Source organism: Nematolebias whitei, chromosome 9, assembly GCF_014905685.2.
Source record: "Nematolebias whitei isolate Nwh7 chromosome 9, NemWhi1, whole genome shotgun sequence".
Lineage (NCBI taxonomy): Eukaryota > Metazoa > Chordata > Actinopteri > Cyprinodontiformes > Rivulidae > Nematolebias > Nematolebias whitei.
In genome coordinates, this window is record NC_056506.1 from 35,189,042 (window position 1) to 35,216,494 (window position 27,453).

General features: G+C 38.6%; 1 protein-coding gene across 1 annotated transcript; it reads left to right on the forward strand.

Annotated features, from left to right (window-relative positions):
* On the forward strand, positions 1 to 25,420 carry tcf3a (transcription factor 3a). Its single transcript, XM_037681718.1, has 20 exons — positions 1 to 72; positions 4,343 to 4,446; positions 4,947 to 5,019; positions 10,915 to 10,976; positions 12,922 to 12,994; positions 13,585 to 13,625; positions 14,789 to 14,924; positions 15,294 to 15,343; positions 16,410 to 16,509; positions 16,853 to 16,989; positions 17,112 to 17,262; positions 17,388 to 17,446; positions 17,598 to 17,676; positions 20,187 to 20,263; positions 20,366 to 20,491; positions 20,623 to 20,722; positions 20,848 to 20,980; positions 21,668 to 21,918; positions 24,960 to 25,104; positions 25,209 to 25,420. The coding sequence occupies exons 2-19, from the start codon at positions 4,393 to 4,395 to the stop codon at positions 25,097 to 25,099; spliced, it is 1,842 nt and encodes a 613-aa protein (XP_037537646.1). The 5' UTR covers positions 1 to 72; positions 4,343 to 4,392; the 3' UTR covers positions 25,100 to 25,104; positions 25,209 to 25,420.
* Positions 25,421 to 27,453: the final 2,033 nt, after the last annotated feature.

Sequence of the window (27,453 nt, forward strand, 5' to 3'; positions counted from 1 at the left end):
TATCCACAACTTTTGTTTCCTCTCGTCTGCTGCGGTTCACTTATCCCCGCTGGATGCTACATTCAAACCCAGGTAAACGTGACGTGGACCAATTCATAAAAGACGCATTGAAGCAGGAGCTATTAGTTACATTGTTATCGGGGAGGTAATAACAAAGTTTTAAGCGCAGCGGTCAAGTTTTGCGGCTTCAGCCGGGAAAAGCGGGGTCTTGGATTTTTGTCTCTTCGGCCTCTTGTGTTATTCCTCATCATTAGCAGTTCGTCTGATGGAGAAGACGTCTTTGTTCACTCCAGTGGGCTATAACGTTACCGAACATTAGCATACTAGTTAGCCCCTGCTGTCTTCTCCACATTACTGCTAATGCTATCTTTCGCATCATAAACAGACTTGTAATACAGTAATCTAACTCGTGTCGCGGCGATAAATCACTGTAATCCGCACTGGTTATAATATTTTATACAAAACCATAACTTTTGTATCGTTTAAGGTTCATTTATCCCCCTTTTTTTTTCGCCTTCGACACGGTTACCGTTAACCGTCGCGCGCAGCCTCACGGAAGAAAATGTCACAAAATGTTTGGAGGCTTTTTTTGTGTTTAGTTTTCGTGTTTTTAGCACTGGACGGGAACTTTGGTTGGCCCGAGTCTTTGTTCACCGGTGTCGAATGTGGCACGACACCGGCGTCTGCTCGACGTATATGACAGAGAGGCAGGCAACAGGTTTTTGTTAAAGCCGCCTAAATGTCCCGCAGTGTTTTAGCCATTTAAACTCTGCCTCCTGATGGACTCCAGACAGGAACGATGAAGACGAGTTGCCACCGGTTCTGTTAACTTTTCTCTAATTAGCCAGCCATAAAAATGGTAGGGGTGCTCAAGTTAACTTCCATTTGTTAAAAGGGGCTGAACACTCATCCCCCATTTTGACCTCAGCTCACCGAGAGGCAGAAACATCCAGATTATTTGACAGTACATTTCTCAACTAGCTGCTGTACCTCTATTTTTAGGCTCCCATTCGTTATATTTAATGTACAGTAGTGCATATTGTCTGTTTCAGAATGGGACATTAGTCAGATTCTTTTCAAAGTTAATGCTCATTAATCCAGGTAAAAAAATAAAAATAAAAAATAAAAATCCAACAAATTTCAGTCAGGTCATCTGGACGGTTTCTTTTTTTGTTGTTGATACGTTTTGTCCTTCATCCAAAGAATTTCATCAGTCCAAGGAGCCACAACAAACTTAGTTCCACAAGCAGCACACTCCCATAGTGAACGAAGCAGGTTGCTGGTGATAAGATGGTTTCTTGGGCCCGTCCTCCCCCTGGTAGACTCCTCTGAGGTAGCCATAGCCAAAGTGGTTCAGAACATCAAAATCCAACAAAGTTCAGTCAGGTCATCTGGACGGTTTCTTTTTTTGTTGAGACGTTGAAGTTTATCGTGGCTCCTCGGACTGATGAAGTCCTTTGGATGAAGGACAAAATGGCTCAACAACAACAAAAAAAGAAACTGTCCGGGTGACCTGACTGAACAATGCTGGATTATTTTGGTATTTCTGCGCTTCATAAATTCTTGACATTGAAAATAAACGTCAACAGCGTAAAAACGTGTGTCTGTTGCAATTAAAAATGTATATTAAAGTGGGGGCTCAATGTAGTTGTCACACAAAAGTAAGTCTATATATGGCATCCTATTTATTATAGACTCAAAGCAAATCCTCTGAGTTTTTCCAGGCGGTAGCCTTGGATTCACCTCTATAACATCTGGAACACACTTGAGGCAATAAGTCATAAATCTACAACTGCATCTAACAGTTTATTTTAAAATAACTATATGCTTATTTGAAGTTGTGATACTTTGTATGGTGTTCTCCATTCAAAGTCATGCGTAACTAGATAACTCACAAAATAACAATAACCTAAAACATGACTGATGATATTTTCAAAGTTCTGTTATTTTATAGCATTTTGAAATACAGATTATTTACTACTTCTTGATTGCCAATTTGCAAGCACTGATCCCTCTAAAGAGAAGTTATTTTGTTTCTCAGATACTACAGATTGAATTGAGGTGCCGTGTGATCCCACATTTCAAGGTCAGCATGTCTGACTGTGACTAATAAAGGAAATATGCTATCAGTCTTTTTTTTTTCTAAACTACAGTCTGAAATATTTCCGAGTTTATTCATCATCATCCTGCATCCCCACAAGTGTCGTTCACTGCAGTTTTTTTGTTTGTTTGTTTGTTTTAATGACATAGCATTGTGTTCATCTGCTATAGAAGTTGTAGTTTTTAAGGAGTTTTTTGTTTTGATGTTAACTGATCAGACATGGTTTGGTTGAGTTCAGCATCTCTTGTCTGTCTGTGACCTTTGGTACAAATATTTGTTTGAGCCAATTGGTTTTTCAGGTGGGGGAAGCAATCTTGAGTCCAGGTCTTAAATCAAATGCAGCGTGGCCTGTGGCTGAACCTTTAGCGTGGGCTACTTTTAGAACTGGTTGTGTTTTTCATGACTTTGTAGTTTGACCAATTAGTTACATAAAAGATGTTTGAAATAAACCTTAGCTGTGTGTGAAACTATAGGTAATTTGTTAATTAGGTTTTCTATTGCTTATTCAGTTACATAGTAAAATAAAAATGTATAACAAGGAGAAATATTTGTTCTTTATTACACAGCATTAACTATTAAAAGAGAAAAGAAACCATCTTTTAAATGTTTTTGATTTTCAAAAATTAATTAACAGTTCAACTGTGCATGTCTTAAAAGGGACTGAACCCATTTAAAACTTTCAAAAATTATTTAAACTCAAAATAAAGTGAAATCATGCAGATTGAAACTAAGGAGAAAATAACCCATTCTACTGCATTAGTTGAACATCTTCTATATGAGAAAATTCCCTAAAAACTTTGGCCATATGCATTGTCCACAAACTGCTGTAGTTACTGAAGTACATTAACCTTTTTGAGCATAGACCATTTAAGAGGCTTTGTAATGTATTGTGCACTAATCAACACATTTGTTCAACAATAAAAGGATTGGCCACAAGAACATGCTTATATTTTCAATTTCCTTTAGTACATTTGTTGTTATTTCACAAAAGAATATTCCTTTTTTGCCATTCAGGTGTCAGTATTTGTCCTAATGTGACGTGTGGTGACTAGAGGTCGACTGATGCCAGTTTTTCTATGGCTAATCTTGAGAAATCAGTGCATAACACCCATGTTTTGATATGTATTTTTCATTTATTAAAGTATAATAATAATTTATTAATCTAACAAGGTTAAATAAGATTATCTGGACAGATTCTTTTTCTTTTTTCTTTTATCGTACTCTATTAATCCCCAGTGGGAACATTAATTATCTGTATTTTTCCCATTGCACATGTGAGCACACACATATGAAGCAGTGGGCTGCCATCTAGGCACCTTTGGAGCAGCTGGGTGGGGGTTAAGGGCCTTGCTCATGGGCCCAGAGTGGGGCAAATGAGGGTGGAGGCAGGTATGGATGTTTCACCTTTTCCACCCACATTTTGATGTTGTCGGTGCAGGGAGTTGACCGGTGACCCTCCTATCACAGGCCCACCCTGTCTAACCTCTGCGCCACCAATCCCCCACCACCTCTGACTGACTTAACCTGACCTGATGACCTGACTTAACCTTGTTGGATTTTTCTACCTGGGTTATTGAGCATGCATGACAAATAATTTCTTCACTTAAGCAAACATTTACCAACTGTCAGAAGAATTTGTACACTAAAATATATAGAAAAAAATTTACAGTGAGTTGGTTGTAGCAGCTGTTGGTGCATCCTCATTTTTTATTTGGTAATTAGGTAAGTATATACAGGCATAGCTGAAAGCTTTTTTTAAAGAGTGGCCTGTATCAGCTGTTACAGAACTACTCATTAATCAGTTTATTGAAGGCTCCTAGCTTTACAAACCAACTTGTACTGTAAATTGCTGTATAGGTAGAAGTGGATGCACCATCTCTTTGTAGGTTAACAGAAATGATGAATTGGCCTTTAATAGCTGTGTTAGTTATTCTTGCCCCCCCACACAATCCTGTTGAACTGACTTTTTCACTGTTATTTTGATATAAGTAAACTATTCTGGTAATCTACCTTTAAAATTGCCCCCTGAATAAAACAAATATACATTATGTGTAAATTTTAACAAGTACTTCACTTTAAAAATTATCATAAATATGAATTGAAAATGTGCAAATAGGCAGTTGGTTTGTTTACACCTTAGATTAAGCATAACAATGTCTGTTCACTAATTATGTTATATATTTTAGACAACAAAATGTATTACTAGTCAGACTGAATAAACTCATGTTCCCCTTATTTCAGCTTGTAGTCTGCTGCTGAGACTGAACAAGGCCGGCGAATAGCAGCAGAGAATGGCTGCAGTAGAAAATGATAAGGAGCTCAGCGACCTGCTGGATTTTACTGCGGTAAGATTTCTCTAAAGATTGCCCAACCATGTCAAGCGTAAATCTTACCAGTGGTAATTGACAAACGTTTACTTGAACCATTGTAGACGAGATTGAACCACTGCTTTCATTGTCAGCGTGGATTTGAAGGTTTCAACTTGTTTATCAGTAGCCATTACAGTTTTTAAAAGTACTTTATACTTCATGTTAGGGGGCTGCGATAGCTTGGTAGCGGTTTTGTTTCCTGAGGCTGCAGGTTTGAACTCAGGAACGGCATTTGGTGTAAAACAATTGCTAATCTTCCATGCGAGTTCACTTGCAGTCACTATGGTTATCTCTACAGAAGAGCAGGAATTGAAAGAAAAACAGCAACTTTATACTTCAGGTTTGTTGTAATTGTTGGCTGCAGAGGATAAGATTTTTTGAGTTGCCATCTGATTATTCTGCATAAATTAAAATGCGACATTTCATATTTTGTCAGCTTCCACTGTGATTTTACAGATTTCTTACTCTCGTTTCAGATGTTTGAGCCCCCAGTTTCAAATGGTAAGAATGGGCCGACTACTCTCGCAAGCAGTCAGTTTGGAGGTTCTGGTAAGGAACAAAAAAGTTTCTCTCTCTATTTCACCCATAGGTATTGTTTTGTTATACTGTAGTCCTTAGTGAATTTCTTAAAATAATCAGTTTGGGCTTTTTTTCTACTTTCACTACCCCATTTTCATTCTCCGTTTTGTTATTTATTGTAACAGAAAATAATTTGTTCCTGTTTTCTTTACCTTGTAATAAAAATCACGCCACAGTTTACTGTTGTAAACTTCAGAAAATATTTCCAACTTATATGTAGATCAAATGTCATCATCTCTAAACTTCCTCATCTTGGCCACACAGGTGTCCCTTCCCTCACCTTCCCAGCTGTCTCCATTCATTCACATAAGGACAAAGGCAAAACTTGGGGGTTGGTGGGAGATGACCTATTAATCTCCTACATGCATTCCCTTGTCCTGCAATCTTGCACCCTTGTTCTTTTCCACCACAAAACTAATTTTCCTGCTTTTACTTTCTGCAACATCTGAGTTCCATTTTCATCATCAGGTTTATAAGCACAACTCATAACCTATGCATGTAGCTTAGTATAAATAAAACATCCTTGGCACACCCAGGATTAAATGTTTTTTTTTATTTTTTATTATTTTATAGTGTTTCATATTCATATGTAAGACTGTTTTTTACAGACATTAGTAAATCACTGCGTGTTCATGACATTTTTCTACTGCCCTTTGATTTATAGAAGGGCATTAAGTCTGTCACCGAGCAATAGAAACAAAAACCATATGCAACAAAAAGATGAAAGATTAGACGGTCAGTTGCTGGGTGGGGCATAGGGGGCTCTGTTTCCTCTAATGAAAAGAAAGCCAGTTGTTTTTTCTAGGGATGCACGATAAAGGATTTTTGGCCGATATTCGATAAGCCAATATGTTAAAACTTATTTGGCCGATAACCAATACCGATATTTTATATACTTTCCTTTGTCAGAACATAGCTTCTTATTTAGGTTAATTTGCTACAAAAATTGTGTAACAGCTGTAAGAGCTGGTGACATATATTCAGTAACAGCCAAATGCATAGCACTTTAACTTATATTAAATGAAAAGTGTTAAATATTATTTATTAGCATTAGTCACCTGCGATGCTGTCTCACTAAGTTGTGGAGGCTTGTTCTGGGTTCCTAACTGCAGTGTGGAATCCTCTGCACTCCTGTGCATGAAGGACAGCCTTTGTAAGTTCACAGTTTTCATCTATCCATTGTGCTGTAAGACTAATCATGCTAACGGGGCTGACACGACGTCCAAATGTCTGTGGTAAAACTCACCCAAGTGCTATCGGCTATTAGCTTCTCAATGACGTTGGAAATGGCGGCTTGTAACTTGGGTAAGGTTACGTCAAAAAAATAGATCCCACTGGGGATGATTAGCGAGGCTCAATGTAGTCCAAAAATCGTCTGAATCCGACATCCTCACCAACGAAAAAAAACTTCCACACCGCCGACATTTTGAATTTTCCTCTCCGCTGTGATATCAGGTAGGCGCACGTGATGTCATCACATTGTGCTTGCACTGCAGGCATTCATGTCACCGGGTTGTCATACAAAAACAGAGTCTTTTATATCGGTGAGTTTTTTTGAGGGAATGGCCGATGTCTGATATTGAACTTTAACGCTAATATCGGCCGATGCCATGCCGATAATATTGTGCATCCCTAGTTTTTTTTTTCATTTATAGGGGTAGTGCGCACTTACATAAGAAACATCTATAGATCCATCCATTTTCTGTACCCACTTTTCCTTTCCACAGAGAGCTGGTGCCCATATCCAGCAGTCTCTGTACAAGAGACAGGGTCCACCTTGGACAGGTCCCAAGTCCATCACAGGGCTACATGGAGTCAAATGAGACAAACAACCATTCACACTCACACCTAGGGACAATTTAGAGTAACCAATTAACCTAACATGCATGTTTTTGGTCAGTGGGAGGAAACCGGAGTACCCTGAGAAAACCCACATGTCCACTGGGATAATGTGCAAACTCCACACAAAAAAAATGGAGAAAACAAACTTGCAACCTTCTCTTTGCTCTAACACCTGTGCCGCCGTGTCGCCCAAGAAACATAGACATTATCGATCTAACGGATACTCATGAGGTGTTTTTGTAACAGAAACATTTTTATAGTTCTCAGAACATTTGGTGGAAGTCATCCCTCATTTTGTGAGTGTGTGTGCTTCAAATCTATTGATGGTTATTCATAAAACTCTTTTCATCAAGTTTGTCTTAGCGCCCACCTCATACTGGGAACTTTACCAAAACGAGGGAATGATTTTGTGATGTAACTGCACCTAAACCAATATTTAGGAAAGAAAACTTGAGTGTGTGTGGGTGTGTGTGTGAGTAAACATTGGTACTAATATATATATTTTTTTATTTAAACCTTTATTTCACTAGAAAATAAATCCACGTGTACCATAACAGGTACCATAATAATAACCATAATACATTATACTGTAGTAAACAATGAACAAATCTTAGTCTTTCAAAATTAAATCACTATGAAGCTTGTGACAGAAAAATTAGGACATGACTTTGACTCATCATCTTTGGCTGATTGTTACATAACATAAGCTGTCCTATCTGTGGTGCAAGAGCCACCAGAGAAAAAGTTTAAAGAGAATTTAGTTTTTCAGTGGGACTTCTCAGTGACCATAACCCCAAGCAAGACTCTCCTCAGAGGGGGATTTCCAAAGTGCAAATATATACCTACCAACTCATTAAAGTCTTCCTAATTAAGGGGTTTGGCCTCTTTCATGATATTTACTGTTCTGAACAAGTTTGTTTTCATTATGTTTTCTTTTGCCTGAATATGCAACAAGCCATGTTTTGACAAAAAGAGCTGTTGTGAGAGACTCTTTTCAGTGGTTGTTACTTTTGTTGCAACATTTTGTAGGAGGGATAGAAGGCAATTAAACATCCTGCATGACTTAAGTGAGCATCATTAGCAGTGGATTGAGCAGAAGAAATCCTCAGTTTTATCCACTGGCTAGAAGAAGCTTTACAGCTTCCTGCCCAGAGTGAAGGTGTTAAAAGGTGTTTAATGAACATTCAACAGGCTTATGCACACAGGAAACTGATTAATTTTAAAGTTGTACTTTTGGACAAATTTGATTTCAGTGAAGATACGTTAATTTTTTTGTTTGTTTCTTTTAACTTTAAGATACAATGTCACAAAAAGCCTTTCACTGGTTTTCATTTTGTCCAAATGTGCTCTTTCAGCAGCTGCTTTGTGGTTTTCTATAGAGGCGGTCAAATATCGGTACCTTTTTTCTAGTGCGGTTTACGTATGTGAAGATTCAACGTGTGACTGAGGGGAACCCCTGTTCAGATTTCAGCTCTGGTCTTGTGTTTGTTGGCTCTCTTTGATTTTTTACATTTTCTCTGCACTTTCATTTGTTTGTTTGGTCATTAGAAACTGAGCCCTAAAATGTATTTGTAGAATTTTACAGGAATAAATGCAGAAGAAGGGCATATATTTGTTTAAGGGTGAACGTTTTCAAGCAAATGTATGAGACTAAAAGTGTTTTTGATACATTAGATGCAGTTTATAGTTGGAATACCTTCTGTGTATTTTTAAATATCCTACACATTCTTACTTAGTAGTAGAAGACTGTCAAAAACTTGATAAGATGTACAGGTTACTGAGTTAATGTAAATATTGTGTTAACACAACAACAGCAGTGACTAAGGTTTAAAACTCCAGGCCTGTGTTATTGTATATTGTTCAGTATTTCATTAACAATGTTGACTCATGAGATTTTATCTGGCTTTATGCTTTGTGTCTGTGTGACTCACTTTTCTAAGGGAAGGAAGAAAGTGTGCAGACAAACGTGCTCAGTTATAGCTGGCCTGGGGCAGTATTCCTGTAAAAAACAAGCCATGTCTGCAAGTTTGGTGAATATATCTTCCTGGGTTTAGCTCATGAAGCCAGTGACTCAGGCAGTCTGTCTGTTTCTGATATCTCTTTTTGTGTAATTATAGACTAGCTAACCTTAAAGGGGTGTTGCATGCTGGGAGAAGTGCATTTGGGTTCTCAAGAGACTTCATCCTTACTCACTCTTTTCCTCATGTTCTTCCACTTTTTACAGTATGTCTGAATATTAGACTGCTCGTAGTTTTAGTGACAGTAATATATAGTTGGTATTTCAGGTTTTGTTTGAAACTTTTTTAATAGTACTGTTTATAGTAATTTTTACCCTTTGTAATTATGAATTTAGCAACATCAGTAGTATGACCTGTTTTATTTATGAGTGTAACTTACATTTTTTTCTTGAAATTTTCATAATTCATATACCGGTAGTTAAAATGTTTTTTGTTTTTTTTAATTATATGCTGATTAAGACTTGCTTTTGTTCATTGGGTTTTATGATTACTGTATGGAAGTGTATTTTTATTTTCTGTTGAAAAGGTAAAAGGGGGTAAAGATAATAGATGGATGGTTTAGTTTATGTAAATTCTTAAATCTATGCTTTTATTAAGAGATCGGTAACTGAGTGGAGGGCAAGTGTTAAGTGTGCTAGCCTGTGAAAGTGCCAACTTCTCAAGTTGTCTGTCAGATTCATTTTCTGCTCATTATTTCCACTTGTGGCTAAGTCTATTTTTATGTAAAGTCTATGGTTAAAACATGTTAACTGTCAGTTCATGAGTTACGCAACTGTCTCAGTCATTTTTCGGTATCCTGCTTGCGCCTATCAGTCTGTTTGGAGTGGCTTTGTCTGTCGTTCAGTGAATATAGCTGAACATTAGTTTTGGTCATGTTCAGGCATTTTGTAAAACGATGGAGTTAAAGCATCAAAGTTGATCAACTTCAGACACACCAATAAAAACTGAAGTAGTTGTAAAGATTCACTATTGATACCACAGCATTTTGGTCATTTCAGCAAATGTTAGAGAGGGTATCAAGTTTATTTTAATCCTCTTTTCCTTAGTTTCTACATGATTTAATGCAGTTCTTAGTTTACAAACACTAATTTGAAGCCTTTTCTTATTTTAAAAAGTTGGGTGCTGATGTCTTGAATGTGTTTCTTTTTAAAATGTTTGATTGATATAAAGAGTGATAGGCAGACATAAAAATAGTCTCCTCCATCTCTTATTCCATTGGTGTCATGTAGATCACACTTGTCACAGCAATCTAGCAGCTTTCAGCAGTTTGGACCCATTATTTTGTTCTACTGCTGATCCTGGCTTGATTTTAGTCCGTCTCTACCCCTCTTACCTCCTTTTCTCTCCTAAGAGTTTTAATTAGTTAACAAAACAAAAATATGAATATTCACAGAACTCAGTCTCGTTAATATGCACAATTATGCAAATCAGAGTGCAATTAAGCTTCAGATTTCCCCCAGAGATGCTGTGTTGCTGCATGAGGGGGAATTGGGGAAATAGGGTAAAGGCAGAAAATTCTGCTTCACAAGTTGCTCCTTTATGACATGGTCATCTTTCTGCTTCAACTGAGGATAGCACATGTCAGCCACGTGAGGTTGAGACCTTCAGTCTACGGTACGGCAAAGGTGTAAACCATGTGTGAGAATAAATGGGCTACGAGTGACTGTTGCCATGGAAAATGTCTAGGGGTGGAGTGGGAGAATGAAGAATGTCGAGGATGATTCTGGAAGCCTCACATTGGGTGTTAATTATTCAAACTTCCTACAGCTCATATCCACACTATGTGACAGCACTGTCGCTCTGTTGTCTCTGTGTGAGCTTTGAAGTGAAGCTCTTCATTGGAGGTTACTTTGAGGAGCCTGAAAAACCTGTATCAAAGCAAGCCATCAATCTCTCAAGCAAGACACTTCTTGCCAAACAAGGGCATAAATCTCTAATAACAATGTTCTTTTTGTTAACAGGCCAACATGTCCAACCAAATGTTGTTGTTTTTTTTGTCCTCCAGGTCTAGATGAAAGTCCTTGGGGACCAGCAGAACAGAATAGTCCAACTTTCAACCAGGGAAGGGTATGATTTATTCTAACATTGAAAACTTAATTTGCTGAGCTTGAAAGAACACTGAATATATATCCCTTTTTTCACACACAACCAGTGGGTGGCATGATAATGTGCTCTATATTTGACTGCTTATTTGGTTTCAATTGTCACTGTTAAACACCAAGCTGTTACCTGATTTCCTGCTTATACTTTCATTCCATGAATGCAAAAACAAGCTCAGAGGTAACGAGTCCATTCAAAATTACTTTACACAATAGTATGAGTATGATAATTGTGTTTACAGCATGACATGCCTTAACTGATAATCATGTTGTATCTCTGGTGTATTTTTGTCCACTTATTCAGATTATTAATATTATTACACAAGTTAACCACTTTGGGGTTGAAAATGAATGAGTGGGTCAGAACCTTGTGCCTATATCTAAACCACTCACTGGCACTCAGAACTTAACAGAGGGTCTTATGGGTGGTTTGTTATAATATGAGATTTTTAAAGAAGACCAGAAACTATGTTTAAAGTCTGTCTCTTTGTTTGTGTTTACATATAGTTTGTATTTTATTAGCCAAATTGACTTTTATAATCTTAATGCTAAATGCTTACTAAAAAATATGAACAACTTATGTTAGCAGTCAAGTTCTACATCCATACAGTCAGTTAAAAAATGTCAAAATTAAGAGCAAATTAAGAAAAAAATAGAGGTAATTTTTTTTCTGAACTTGTAAAATTTAAGAATTTAAAAGGCAACAAATGTTTATTCAACTGTGGATACAAGTAATTTTACTTTAGTTTTAGTTTAGTTAGGCATCTTATGATAAGTTGTTTTGCAATTCGCTCACTGTCCACTAAATTTGTAATAAATCACTAAAAAAGACTGCAGTCAAGTTGAGGCTGCACTGATCTTAAAGTCACATTCTTCACAAGTCTGTTTAGTTAAAAAATAAACTTTTTTATTATTGCCTTCTTGTTTATTTAAAAGTTGAGAAGTCAAAAATTACATTTTATTTAAATTAATGAAAAAGGCTTTTGTTATTTTACACTTACAATCAAGAGCAATTTAAAATCACATGTTGGTTTAATTTCTAGCTGTTTATCAAATAAAGTTTGTTTATGCAGCAGAATTAAAAACAACTGCCACTGGCCAAAAGTGCTGGACACAAAACAATACATCTTTAAAAGATAATACCAAACATAAGAGATCATTAAAAACAATCAGAAAAGTATAAAACATATAAAAATAACAATAAATTCAGAAAAACGTAAACTCTATCATGTTATAAAAGCCAGTGAGAACAAATTGTGCTTAAAGCACTTAAAGACTTTACTTTCAATGTGTTTTAAGATGGGACTTAAAAATGTCCAGTTGAAGCCTGTCTGATATGAAGGGGCAGCTGCTTCCACAGTTTAGGATCTAAATGAGCCTGGACCTTGGAAGAACTAAAAGCAAAGGGTCATTAGATCTAAAGGATCTGTAGGGCACATAAAACTACAGAAGGCCAGATGCAAGAACCTGCCCATTCAGAGCCTTTTAGGTCATCAATAAAACATTTAAGTCATTTCTAAAATGAACAGGGAGCCAATATAGAGAAGCCAGCACCAGGGAGATATGTTCATGCTTATTTGACTGCGTTAAAAGATGAGCTGCAGTACTCTAATAAGCTAACGGCAGACTGAGAGGCCAGCCTGGCTAACACCAGCATACAGAGTTACCATAATCCAGTTGAGAGGTAATAGGATGACTCACTCGTTCAAAGTCAATAAAGGATCAAACTATTTTACTGTAGATAAAGGCCTCAGTTTAAAAATAGGATTTCTTAACTACAGAGCTAATCTGTTTCTCAATATGAAAATTTTTAATAAATACCATCTGTTTTTATATTTATCTCAATCTACTCATGATGCTGTTCTGATGTGTATTATACATGTGATGTTTTTGCTGTTTTTTTTCCCTGCTAGGGTTATGCAGAAGACCTTTACTGTGAGCGAGAGAACCTGGCCTCTACCCCAGTATTCGGATCAGGGGTTATTGGTAAGTTTGAAAGCTCAAACAAATAAAACTTGTTGAAGCAAAAGACATCACAACATTGACTTTTTGTACAAACCAAAGTGAATCAAGGACGTTTGTGTTCAGCTAAACGATAGAGGAGCTATGTGACGTCAGTGGACGGTGTGAACGAACAGAACAATGAGTTGTTTGTTTTAGAGAGCAGCCATTCACAAGTTAGACACTTTTGTTGTAGTTTAGCATGATTCAGGATGAAGGGGGCAGAGCAGTCGGGGAGGATGCGGAGGAGGTTTGTTTGTGTGTTGCAGTTTGTGTTCAGCGTGGGAGGGGTTGGGGTGTAAAGGGTGCCCGTGCACAAACAAGGCTCTCCCTGGGGATCACTGTGCACCACAGCTCTTCTCAGTTTAACTGTCAGGAGAGGCGGCGGGGGTTGAGCACAATTGCCCCAGAAGCATTTATAATGGGTCCATTTGTTTTATTTTTGCTGTCCACAGCCATAAATAACATATATTGACACAGCAGATGGGATAGAAAATGGGGTATTAACAAGACTCTGTTTTAATAACGACTAAAAGCCTTTTTTTAAACACACATTTTGTATGTTTTGCTAACAGGGAAGGCTGAACGAGGACCATACCCATCATTTGTAACACAGGTAAATTAATTTCAAGGATATGTGAGCGTCTTTTAAGCAATTGGGTTATTTATTTTGTTGTTTTTTGGCACACACCTATCAATTTACGTAAAACCAGAATAAGGAAGAAATAATTAAAAAGTGAGCAGTAAAAAAATTTCCTAGTGCCTAAAATTAAAAATTAAATCATCTTGCTATAATCAGTCTGCTTAATTGGTTATTTCAGATACTGGTGGTATTAAATATTTCAGTCTAGATGTGGACAAGGTTGTTCAACTTGCACTCATGAGGGAAGGAATGTCCTGCCATGTTGTAGTCAAAGTATTTGCATACCATGAACATGCTAATGGGGAAGGAGAGAGTCAGTCCGGTTATGTTGTTACAACAATGCAATTCGCCCAGCTGTAAAAGTCTATAAAACTATTATGCAGATAATTTAGGCAATAAGATTTTCATCTCTGACATATTTATGCACAAAACCAGTTCAGTGAGTGGCGTCTTACTGTTGTCAGTTTATGAACTAGTTCCTTTCTGTAGGTGCAGAAATTATCTAGTTTCTGCAGTGTGAACTTAGCCCTTCACAAAAGAATCTGTGGTGTGTAACTTCAGTAATAAGTACAAATAGAGTTCCCTAACAGCCAGGAAACAAAACTTTTCATTCAACTCTTCATCCCACATCACTGATTGTTTGTCTACACTTGTCTGGACAAGTTTTCTATAACATCACCTGTTGTATAATCGCCTCAAAAACAAAAAAAAAAACAGTTTATTGTTTTTCTGCAGATTGTTTAAGATCATAGAGTTTTTGAATTCCTACCTTCCCGAGTAGATCTCTTTCTTGTTGTCCAACCGTTAGTTGGCATGGTGGGTTTGTCCAGGGCTCACAAAGCTGTTTTCTTGTTTACTGCATTGCAGCATAATTTGCAGGGTCTGTGTTTTTTCACCCGACTACTGCTACTATTCGTTATTACAACAAGATTTTACACCTAAATTCTGAACATGGGGAAAACAAGAAAGTAGTTGAACTTCACATCAGCACGAAGTAGTTATCAGTTTTTTCATTTTTGTATCGTTGTTTTCATTCAAACTTCTGAATTTTCGATGATTACATTAAAGTCTAAACCATGTTTTCCAGTTTCAAACAAGCTTGTGTCTCACTTCTCTTTTCTTTACCTTTTCTTTAGCCTGGTTTTATGCCCAGTGACATACCCATGTCAAGCCCAGATAACCTTTCTCCATCTACTGTTAAGTCCAGTTCCCAGTTTTATTCATCATACGAGCGAAGCAACACGCGCAGGAGACCCTCACAGGACCCCATTGGTAAGAATGGTCACCACTGATTTAGCTTAAAATAAAAATAGCTTTAGTTTGGTTTAAATTGACATTTGTGTGCACATTTATTTCTCTTATTAAAAGAGGTCTGCAAAGTCTCACTTGTTCTTTGTAAGAGAAAGCGACATCAGCTAGTTTCAGAAAGGAACAATTGTTGAATAACGTCAGTCTAATTACTTTCTGAACAGGCATTAATGAGTAGTCACTTATTGGTTCAGCAAGAATTTGGAAGGAAGGAAGCATCGTATTTGAAAGCCCTCATTACCTATTGTGTTGTTATTTTTTTCTGTAATTTTCTATTTTTTTATTCTGACTGAGCACACTGACATAATTTCCTTCTTGTCTCACTCCCTGCAGAGTCACAGCCGAAAAAGATCAGGAAAATGCCCCCTGGCCTGCCCTCCTCAGTAAGTACTAACATCCAGAAAAGCTTCAGCCCTGCACCATGTTTGAGCAGCGGCATTCATTCCAAGAGACCCCAAATTTTCATGTCTTGCGTCCTTTTTTACATTCAGTTCGACATCCAAAGCCTTTCCTTGGAAAGCAGTATAATAGCAGCGATACAGGCCTTCCAGGTTTTACAGCTGTGCATCTGCAGCAGCAGAGTCAAAAAGGAACAAAAGAGAAAAGCCACTTATTTACCAAGTCATTCATTTGCAACATGTATTTATAGCGCATTTTATTTCTGGGCCTTTGCTTTGTGGCCACATTTCTTTCCCTCTGCCAAGTCGTCTCATCAAATCCCAGAAGAGGATTCATACAAGAGTTTAAAGCTTTTTACTCCTCCTCCTCATTTTTTCCTTTCAGTCTCTGTCTCTGGACACCATATTTCCTTATTTTTTCCCCACCCTACCCCATTTCACTCAGCCTCCCTCTCTCCCCCTTCACCACCATAAACAACAGCCCTCCCTCTTCTCCTGCTCCTTCCCCCATCGCTCTATCCCAGCTGCCAGCGGAGTTGGCCGCCGTCCAGGATTCAGCAGATGGTTTAGTAATTAGGAGTGCATCTCCTTGCTCCCTCTCTTTCCTCTTCGTTTCCCTGTTTAATCAAACCACTGAAGAAAAGTTTGGTTCAATTTGTTCAGATTTTTTTCAAATACAGTTTAATTCTTGATTTTGGCCTCAAATAATTTTGAAAAGGGCACGGCTAAGAACAGGTTTTTATATCCTTTATATAACAACTTCTACTTTTTGGCCACACAGTTAAAAAAGTGAAAGATCTGTTAACTACACTTAGCACTACACTATTTAATATTTAAAAGTTTGACTGATATGGTTGATGTGGGTCCCAAAAGAGCACTGACTGAACATTTAATACCCACTGATCTTTATTCAGGTCTGAATAAATATTGCAGTGGTGTGGTTATTCATTTAGGCTGCTGCATAGTTTCCCTGCGTCATGTTTTGTACCGTAGTTCTTTCAGACTAAACTTTGAAGTGTTGAGCTAAAGGCTTTCACGTTTTTTTGTGTAGGTTTCTGCACCAGCAACAGGGGAGAATTTTACTCGAGACAGTGTTTGCTACCCTTCCTTCAAAGCAGGAAATGTCTACCCATCACCATTCTACATGCAAGGTCAGTCGAAAAAATATTTTCCTCTAGAGTCTCTCCTTGTCCTTTGTGTTTAGTTGAAACGTTTAGTCTGGCAAAGACAATAATTTCCTGGAATTTTCCTTTGAAGTCAGTGCATTTGGGACACTGGTTTCAGAACTGCATTGTGTCCAGATGCACCAAAGGTGTTGTAGGTTACTGAAGCCCCTCTGGTGCATGGCTGTTGAATTGTGAATCACGGCTGAATAAAGTCGTCACAGTAAAGTGACATGTCTCATATGCAGTCCTCATTGTCTTCTGGTCTCCTGTGGCTGGTTATCCCTCACCCTTGATTCTTCCCCTTTCTCTGCTGGATGGCCCCTGACAGAAGGTCTCCACCCGCCCTCTGATCCTTGGAGCTCTGCCGGGTCGATGATTCAGCCTGGTTATTCTGCTGTTCTGGGCAACTCCCCCCATCTGGGCCAGCACGGACCTTTCACTGCCATCAACCCTCAAGATAGACTGGTAAGCTCTAACTTCACACCGAAGACTTGTTAAAATCAGCAGACACTTTTTTTCTCGTAATGGATCATAAACGCTTCTGTCTGGTTATTTTAATTAAACTGTTGGGTGTTTGTTCTTCCAAGAAACGGCAGCCCCTACCCCTTTCTCCCCAAAACTACCCCCTGCATGGCAGTGAGGTGAACACGGCTCACCCTGCTGGTTTCCACTCTGGCTCCAGCAGCTTTGGAGTCCCCAACCACACACCCCCTATCGCTGGCACGGAAACCATTATGGGTAAATCTTATAACGTGTGCCACTTTTCTTTCAGAACTCTCTGTTTTATGTTATTAAACATTAAAATAATATTGCCACATAGCTAAACTGTGATTGTGATAAAAGTTTGTTTTTCATTTCTCAAGCAAATCGGGGTGTAGTACCTGGAAGTTCAGGGGATGAGGTTGGGAAAGCCCTGGCATCAGTAAGTAATCATAAACTACATATTCATACACAAGTAATCTTGTACTTTTTTCCACATAATTATACATTGTATGATTTTTATGTTTAAAGCATCTTCAGTGTAAACAGACAAGTAGTTTGATTTGATAAAAAGTTAAACATTCTTTGTTCAGATCTATCCTTCAGACACCAACAGTAATGCTTTCCCTCCATCTCCGTCTACTCCCTCTGGCTCACCTCAGGCTGTTTCAGGTGAGTGCTTTCATGTGACCGCAAAGATCGCTACTTTGCAGAAACGATGTGCAGTTAGGCATAACTTATTTTATTTTAGTGAAGTGAATAAATGAAGTATTTCCCAGTCAAAGCAGCGATAACAGAAAACTGTTGTGCATTTTTCCACCGTCTTGAAATCTCAGTTAATTCTATTCTCTAATACTAATTTAGGTTAGAAGTACATAAGGAACATTTTAGTTTATATATTATACAACAGTCAAGAATGTTTCCTTCATAAACATTTTTTTTGTTTCAGTAAGTCAAATCAGACTTGTTTTGCAAACACACACATTGAACAAAGAGACAGTTGCAGAAAGTTTGTTGTTGAATATTTTTAATTGGTTGTTAAAACAATTTTTTTAACGTTTTATTCGACACTTGTTTCAAAATGGCACAAACTGGATTTTTTTTTTTTTTGGACAATTTTTAAATTTGATGCAAGTTTTGTGTCCAGAAAAATGACTACAACTTAATCAGTCGCACACAAAAACCTAATTTAACTTATGAGAGAGGAAGGGAAAATAGTAAAAATAAAAAGAAGGTGGGGTCACTTCCCCATTTGTGTTCAAGCATGAAAATGATCACACAGTTTATACGACAAATATTTTTGTTGTCAAAAGATTAGAAACAATATTTGTTTTTCCAAATCTCTATGTAATTTAAAAATATATATATTTATTAAGTGTATATATGTGGTATTTTCTATTCATCTACAGCACCGTGAAAACATTTTTCGGAGTCGGAATTTCTTTATTCGTCATTCGCACCACATGTGATGGAATGAAATTATGTACACAGGTCCCAGTTGCATCCAACAAAAGTATAAAATGTAAAAGAAAAACTAATAAGATCTAAGATATGAACTAAGAACAACGTTAACTAAAAATACACTAAGCACTAGTAGTACAAAACAATATGCCTAACATCAGCACGAACATGAGTCTGTGTGAGCAAATGAGTACGAATGAACACATTTAAGATCTTTGTGAAATGTGAGTTAGAAATTATGTTCTGAATTGTTTGTGTTATATTATTTAAAGGGAAAAAAAGCACCACTTTTATTCTAAAATAAGTGACTCTTTCAACATCTTTATCCGTCAGGTTGTTAGCATCCTATTGAATCCACAGATAAACTTATCTGCGGGTTTAGACTGTCTCATCCTGTAAACACAACTCAGTGTTGACAAGGTTAGAGCTGTGTTTGTATCAGGAACTCGTGTTTTTCAGCTCACTAAAGAAACAAATTGTCGTTCTTGTTTGGGATTGCTTTCATTCTGCACATTGCTAAATGTGGGAATAGTTGCATCAAATCTGCAGCTTTAACTATGAAGGTAGAGTTCATGAACCGTATGCCATGCTTCATTGATGTCATTCATCACTTGCTGCCTGTTGTGTTTTTGGCTTTTTTCATGTCAGAAGAACATTTTTTTTGGCTTCTGTAAAAGACATCTTGTATACTTGGGTCCTCCTTGGGTCTGTCAGCCCTGAGCTGATGGTTACCACATTGTTGGACTTTTGAAGGGAGTTATTCTTGTCTACTGCATTGTCTTTTAATCCACTCCTGCTGCACTCAGCTTTCTTGTTTAGTTGTATTTCTATAGAAGAGCCTGGAGAGCTCACACTCTGTGAAAAATGTGTTTGTTATTGCTACATTCGCTCTTGTTAGAGACTAAAGTTTAAGATTTTTACACAAAACTGACACATCTTTTAAAACCAAAATCTCACCAGCTGTTATTGTCTCTTTATTGTTCAACCTGCTGTTGTTCATGTTCATTAGCACCTTTTTTGCTGAGCTGTTTGTTGGTAATTTTCTTCTTTTTGTGTCAAAATTTGTCTGTCAAAGTTGTTTTTCTAAAATAGGTTTTCAGTTGGGAGTTTGCATGTTCTCTCCGTGCATGCGTGGGTTTTCTCCGGGTGCTCCGGTTTCCTCCCACAGACCAAAAACATGCATGTTAGGCTGATTGGTAACTCTAAATTGTCCCTGGGTGTGAGTGAGAGAGTGAATGGTTGTTTGTCTCGTTTGTCTCTATGTAGTCCTGTGATGGACTTGCGACCCGTCCAGGGTGTACCCCGCCCCTCGCACAGTGATTGCTGGACATGGGCACCGGCGACCCCCGTGACCTAAAATGGAAGAAGCGGGTAAAGATAATGGATGGATAGATGGTTTTCACTTGACTGATTAAGTTGAAAACGTAAGCGTTTGTACATCAGCAAGCTAAATGTGCAGATAGCGCAGAATACTAAACTTTTTTAATTGTGTTGCCAGATAATTTTCTGCACATGGTCATAGATCAAGTCTCTATTAACATTAATTACAGATAACAACAGAGCATAATGAGAGCAATATTCATCAGGAAGGAGCAATCCAAAAGTACATTTTCACATTAGTAAAATGCTTGTAACATAAAGATTATTAAGGAGTGAAACTCAGTGACTTGCATGAAACATTTGTAGTGTCAGTGTAAATAAAATATAGTATTTTTTTAAAGGCTCTGCATCCCAGTGGACTCGGTCTTCTGGCCAGGCCACACCTTCACCGAACTTTGACTGTGGAGCTCAGTCTACGGTGAGTGTCTGTGAATTGCTTTTTCCTTTAAGGTCAAACATCAGCGTAAAGCAGTGATTTGTACATCACCTCATCTCTTCCATTGTTCTTCATGTTTCATAGAGTAAAATAGGAGACCACTTTGATGAAGCCATCTGTGTTCTTCAGCGACACGCCTGCGGACAGGGAGGGTTAACGCCAGGCTTCAGCAGTGCAGCACTCGGATTGGTCAGTCGCCTGCCAGAGCTGGTGAGATTTCAAATAATGATTAAAAAATAAGCTATACACTAATAATGGATATTTAACGCAGGCGAGTAAAAATGAAACCGAGAGTGTGATGTCGGTGTCACGTTACAAAGATAAATGACTTGTCTTTTCAGATTTTCAGCCATCATGAGGACTCTGCTGGTCTACCCTCTAGTGGAGGACATTTGCATCACAACTCTGCATCAGTTCATTCAAGCTCTCAGCTTACAGCAGGTGGGACTTTTTTGTTTATATTATCATTTTTTAGCCACTCTTTAATTGTTTATCTATGAAAATATGTGTGTGTATGTTATTTTTGTTTTTCAAAACTCATCTTTTTGTCTAAACTTTGTGTGTAGTTCTGCCTGGCAACCTGACTCGTTCCAGTGGTGCTTTGATCAAACAAGAGGAGAGGGAGGATGATGAGAACTGCTCTATTACAGACAAGTCAGAGGATGAGAAAAAAGATATGAAGACCCGCTTTCGAACAAGGTGTCTAAAATTAATAAATACACTCATTTATTCATCAAAAGTCATTTATTTCTGTAAACCAGCTGGATCCCAATAGAGTCAGTTTTTAACCCTCTGATTTTTTTTGTATGTGGTGGACTTTATGAACATAGATATTTCTGCTCAAACTCAAACAGTGAAAGTTGAAAACTGATTTGTTAAGAATAGATAGAGAGGAATAGATTAAGAATAGATTTGGTAGCTCAAGTATTTATCTCCTCATTAAATGGAGTAAAACTTGCTTCATAGTGGCTGGCATTTCCTCTAACAAGAAGTTTAATGTTAATTAAAGCCATTTGAAATATTATAATTGCAGCAGGATGAAAATACAGTTTAATCTAAATTTTAGAAGGCGTTATTAAATTATGACTCCTAATTGTTTTAATCCACACAGTCTTCAGAGTTAAAATCATCCTAGCAAAAGCTGGAAATTTTTAGCAGCTTATTCAGTTCTTGTGTTAGCCCCTGTTATTTCTGGAGCTAACGTAGAAACTGTTTACAGGAGATTTTCTCCTGGAACTAAAGTTGTGCTGTTTGTACCTGGCCCCCACCCTAAAAGACCAGTCAATGAAACTGGAATGTTGATGTTAATTAACTGGGGCGTTTACACAATTGAACTGTACCCACACTGTTGTTTCCTTCCTTCCTCATCTGCCACGCACTCTTCAGTAGTCTAGATGATGTGGATGATGATGATGATGACGAAGATCTACCAGTGGAGGTCAAGGCTGAGCGGGAGAAAGCGCGGAGGTTGGCGAACAACACCCGCGAGCGGCTCCGTGTGCGGGACATCAACGGGGCTTTTAAGGAACTGGGCCACATGTGTCAGCTCCATCTGAGCAATGAAAAACCACAAACCAAATTGATCATACTGCAACAGGCTGTTAATGTTATACTCAACCTGGAGCAACAAGTTCGAGGTCAGTGGGTGTCCAGGGAAACAGGAAGTGGAGGGGATGGGCTTCTTTTTTCACAGTAAAACTTCCACACAGCTTCACTGTTCAGCTTCAACCAATGATTGGCGATTCCAACATTTAATCCTTCTGAATGACATGATGGATCATCTTTGTTCATTTTATTTCTGAACATTGTACAGATTGTTTCAAATTCTGAACAGAATCAAGAAGGGGAAGGCAGTAGGACCTGATGACATACCAGTGGAAGTTTGGAAATGTCTTGGCGAGATGGCAGGGAGGTTTTTGTCTCAAATATTCAATGGCATATTTGAGGGTGATAAAATGCCTCAGGAATGGAGAAGAAGTGTGCTGGTGCCCATTTTTAAGAACAAAGGTGATGTACAGAGTTGTAGCAACAACAGGGGAATTAAGTTGATGAGCCACACGATGAGGATCTGGGAGAGAGTTGTGGAAGCAAGACTTACACGAGAGGTGACTATTTGTGAGCAGCAGTATGGTTTCTTGCCAAGAAAGAGCACCACAGACACTATCTTTGCTTTGAGGATGCTGATGGAGAAGTACAAAGAGGGTCAGAAAGAACTTCATTGTGTCTTTGTGGAATAAGAAAAAGCACATGACAGGGCGCAGAGGGAGGAGGTGTGGTGTTGCATGCAGAAATCTGGAGCGGCAGAAAAGTATGTTAAACTGGTACAGGACATGCATGAGGACAGCAAGACAGTGGTGAGATGTGCTGTAGGAGTGACAGATAGCTTCAAGGTGGAGGTGGGAGAACATCAAAGATCGGTTCTGAGCCCCTTCTTGTTTGCTGTAGTGATGGACAGACTAACAGATGAGGTCAGGCAGTAATACCCATGGACTATGATGTTTGCAGATGACACTGTGATCTGTGGTGGGAACGAACAGGTGGAAGAGAACTTGGAGAGGTGGAAGTATGCACTTGAAAGAAGAGGAATGAAAGTCAGCCGTAGTAAGACAGAGTACATGTGTGTGAATGAGAAGGAGGCTGGTGGAACAGTGAGGCTACAAGGAGCAGAGGTCACAAAGGTGCAGGACTTCAAGTACTTGGGGTCCATTGTCCAGGAAAATGGGGAATGTGGTAAAGAGGTGAAGAAGAGAGTCCAGGCAGGATGGAGTGGGTGGAGAAAGTTTCAGAAGTGGTTTATGACAAAAGGGTGTCAGCAAAGGTCAAAGAAAAAATTACAAGACAGTGGTGAGACCAGCTCTGTTGTATTGTCTGGAGACAGTGGCATTGACAAAAAGACAGGAGAAAGAACTGGAAGTGGCAGAAATGAAGATGTTGAGGTTCTCCTTAGGAGTGACAAGGATGGATAATATTAGGAATGAGATCATCAGAGGTACAGCACAGGTTGAACAACTGGGAGATAAAGTTAGAGAGACCCGACTGAGATGGTTTGGACATGTCCAGAGGAGGGACAGTGGGTATATTGGTAGAAGGATGTTAGAAATGCAGCTGCCAGGAAAAATACAGAGGAGATGTATGGATGCAGTTAGAGAGGACATGGAGGTAGTTGGAGTGAGGACAGAGTGAGATGGAGGAAGATGACTCGCTGTAGTGACCCCTGAAGAGGGAAAAGCTGAAAGAAGAAGTAGCTTCTTCTAAAAATTAACCAAAAATAATGAGAAAGTATTGAGAACTTTAGCTGTGTGATAGTTTTAGAACACATCCTTTATCCAGGTCATGTCAAAATGTTTTCATTGTCTGATAACACACACAGGACAGCTGTGTGTTTGAATGTTCTGCATCATTCACTGCTTGTTGTTTCCACTGTTAATATCCTGACACGTCTGTCTTCCTCACTGCTGAAACTTATTTACTTTTTGTTCAACTCCTGTTTGCTTTTTCTCTGTTGCTTCCTTGTGATTTTATTTGACAACAATTATATTTGCAAGTAATGCAGCTTTCTAATAAATACATCAACTGCTGATGTATTTAACGGGATGCTGATGTCAGTCTCTCCTGTTAGCTTTCCTCTAAGGCTCTTTCTGTGTTCTGCATTTGGCAAAAGGTGTAGCTTCCTCTCTTTCTCACATTTTCTCATTTTGCTCGACAGTCACCAAATCCCCTTAACTTCCATCCTGGACCCTGATGACCAAAAGATGCATTAGTCTCTCGGGTAAACTTAAATCCATCCTGACATTGTGGTTTGGTCTAATCTGAAAGTGCAGCGGTGAGCTTCCGCCACAGACTACAATCAGACTTGTACAATATTTTCTCATGTCACCTGTTTCACATCTGAGATTAGTTCTATATTTATACACGTGTGTTCATTTTCCTGCTCCAATGAGTTCTTGAGCAAGTTCACTGATGGTGTCTCAGTCTTTAAAAGTAGCAGCACGAAAGAGGAAATGTCTTCCAGGGACAAAACAAGAAATGCCAATTTACTAAAAGCTTCAAGTGCAGTTCTGCAACACCCAGCCTAGTGAGAATCCTGATTTGGGTTTGATAATCCCACTTCTCCTCCCGACTGCAGCCTTGTCTCGGTGACCGACGAGAACCTGACTGCGGAGGAGAAGGAGCAGAGGGAGCGTGACCGCCGCCTAGCTAACAACGCTAGGGAGAGAGTGCGTGTTCGTGACATAAACGAAGCCTTCAGGGAGCTGGGCAGAATGTGTCAGGTCCACCTGCAGAGCGACAAGGCCCAGACCAAGCTGATCATCCTGCAGCAGGCTGTACAGGTCATACTGAGCCTGGAGAAGCAGGTGCGAGGTAGGTCAGCCAGCACAGGAAGAGCTCTTTTATCAAAGCTGGACATAAGGCTGACAGTGACTCACCTCCTGGGAAATCTTTTCTGTTGCTCTGTTCCTACTGACTGTGGAGTGTTCATGTTAAATACAAAGAAAGGAGAGGAAGAGGAGAAAGTCTGAGGAAGTATATCACTGCTTTCTGCCAAACACTTGCATTTCTCAACAAACTTTCTATTTTCTCGCTTTCTCTTCATTTGTATGTTGAAAAACCGTGATTTGTTTTTGTAAGCCTTCAATCGAAAGTTTTTGCTAAAGAATTTTTTGTTGTTGCTTTTAAGAGCGTAATTTGAATCCCAAAGCCGCCTGCCTCAAGAGAAGAGAGGAGGAGAAGGTTTCGGGTATGGACCACCAAATGCAGCTGGGTGGGGGTCACCCTGCTCTAGGAGGGGATGGACACAACCCTGTGAGCCATATGTAACTCAGGTCTGTCTACAGAAGCTTTTAATGCATGACTATGTTATTAATTGCATTTTAATATCATTGATAATCTTTGTCTTTTTCTATTCCTGCTCCTTTGGATCGGACAGCCCTTAGAGCATCTGTCCTTGTCATGTCAGTGTGTGTTCATCAGCTTTTGGAAAACACACACACCTCATCACGTGGCCACATTCCTGTTGCAGAATATATGTATCACAGAAGAGGCACACGAGATACAAATAAAATGAACATTTCTTGGTCTTTACATGACGATGCTTTGAACTGAAGGACTTTGGAGTCAGAGGGAAACGGACCTGCTTTACACTTCGGGAGCAAACCTCGTTTGGATCAAATGACACTTTTGGATCAAATGCTCATCTGTGTGAATTTAAATTGCTGAATGGTATTGGCATTCCCAGCAGAAAACAGTGAGGTCTTACATTCTTCACAAGCAAAGAGTTATGATTTATAATTTGCCGTTGAACAGCACATTTATTCACGCCTTGCTGGGCTTCGGACTTGGGTTGGCCGTTATTGTTTTTACGTGCTGACTCAATTACAGAAGTTTGGAGACTCTGCCACCGCTCTGACAGTACCTGCTTCCTCCTTTTCATACGCTGGTATTTCAGGTAGTTTTTCTTCAATTTTATTGATGCGGCTAAAACTGTGCCACTTCCCTGGGGTGGGGGTGATTTTCTTTTTATTGCTTGTCTCAGAACCTTGGATCCCAGAGTCTTATCTTTTGAAGTCCTGTACATCTGTTATTGTCACTGCCATGCAAGTGGAATGGAAAGACTGCCAGGAGAAACACAAAACACCCACCACTCCTCCCCTCATGAAGCCAGTCGCTCCCAGCCTCGCGGTCGGGGCAGAGTGAATCAAACCTGCACCCATCATTTCATCACTTGCTGTTACATCATGGTGAAATCACAGGAAGTCTCCGAGCTGTTTGTGTTGTGATACCAAACTTTCTGCTCGTACACGAGCAAAGTTTTCAAAGGGATCATGAGCGTTACTGCTACGCGTGAGAGACTTTCCTCTGTCGACTGACTTGTTTTGGTTGCTCTGTGTTGGGCGCTTGGTGTTTTTTTTTTTGTTGCTCCACACCTTAATGAACAATTGTGAAGCCTGTTGTAAGGATCTTCCTTTTGTAGGATGCATACATTTATGTTTATTTTTAATTTTTACTTTGTAACATAGTCATAATAGTTTTGTTTGTATTGTCTGGAATGCTTTATTTTCTTTGTTTACATTGTTTTAATGTAAAATGACTCAGTTTAGATTCCTGGAACAAAGTGGCGTGTTTGTTTTTTGTACTTTCTTTTTGGTGCCAGTTTTAGAAATGTTAGAAATGACAACTAAAAGGATGCGACATCACATGTTGTGATATTGGTCTATTGTTTGATTACAAACCAGCTGTAAATTGGACTGTTCTTGTGTTTGTGGCATTTTTCAAATAAGAACTAATTTGTATTGTCACAACGCCCCTGCCCTCTCCCAGCTCCCTGACGAGCTCGTTTATTAGTTTGAGGAAGGAGCACAAGGGGAGGTCTGCTACAGAAATTTGTTTCATTATGAGGTAAAACATAAAACTGATTTAAAAGATTTAGTCATTTTTCTGACTTTGGGAGTTTTGATAATGGTTCCTCACCAGTGCCTGAATTTGTTTGCTTACATTGTGGATGATGTTGCATCCAAGGTTTTGCAGGTTGTGTCTTCTTGCAATACATTTTTCTTTTTTGTGACATGAAGAATTACACTCAGTGACCTCTTCTATGCTTGTCATTAGTCATAATTTGAACATTATCAACAAATGTGAGGCTGAAAATTGTATATTCGTCTTTTTTTGTTGTCTCTTTGTTTTATTTTTGCCTCAAACTGGCATGTGTATCGATAAATACACACACCAGTAAGAAATGTCTCTGTTATTATGATTGTAAACTGGTTACTGATGTGGAACAGGTTTTCATTTAATCACAAATACCTGCCCCACAGACAAGCCCCTAAATGAATTTCAGTTCTTCAAACCTTTTTTTTTTTCTAGAAAAACAAAAACAGACTCTGTGATTTGGAAAATCACTTTGTAAAAACTGAACATTTGTTCATGAATTATGTTTCTGCAGTAGCTTTGTCTCAAAACTCACCTTTTGTTAACTAACCTTTTGTGTTCTCCATCAAACATGACCTGTCTTCTCGTGTTTGGGGACAACTATGTAGGCTACGTCCTCAAAGTGCCTCCAGTTTCTTATTTTTATATATAAAGTAGACATTGAGAACTGTTGTGTAAATAACAGTAATGTAGCAATAAATGTACCGTTTTTAAATAACAAACTGGTTCTTGTTCTCTTTACCTTT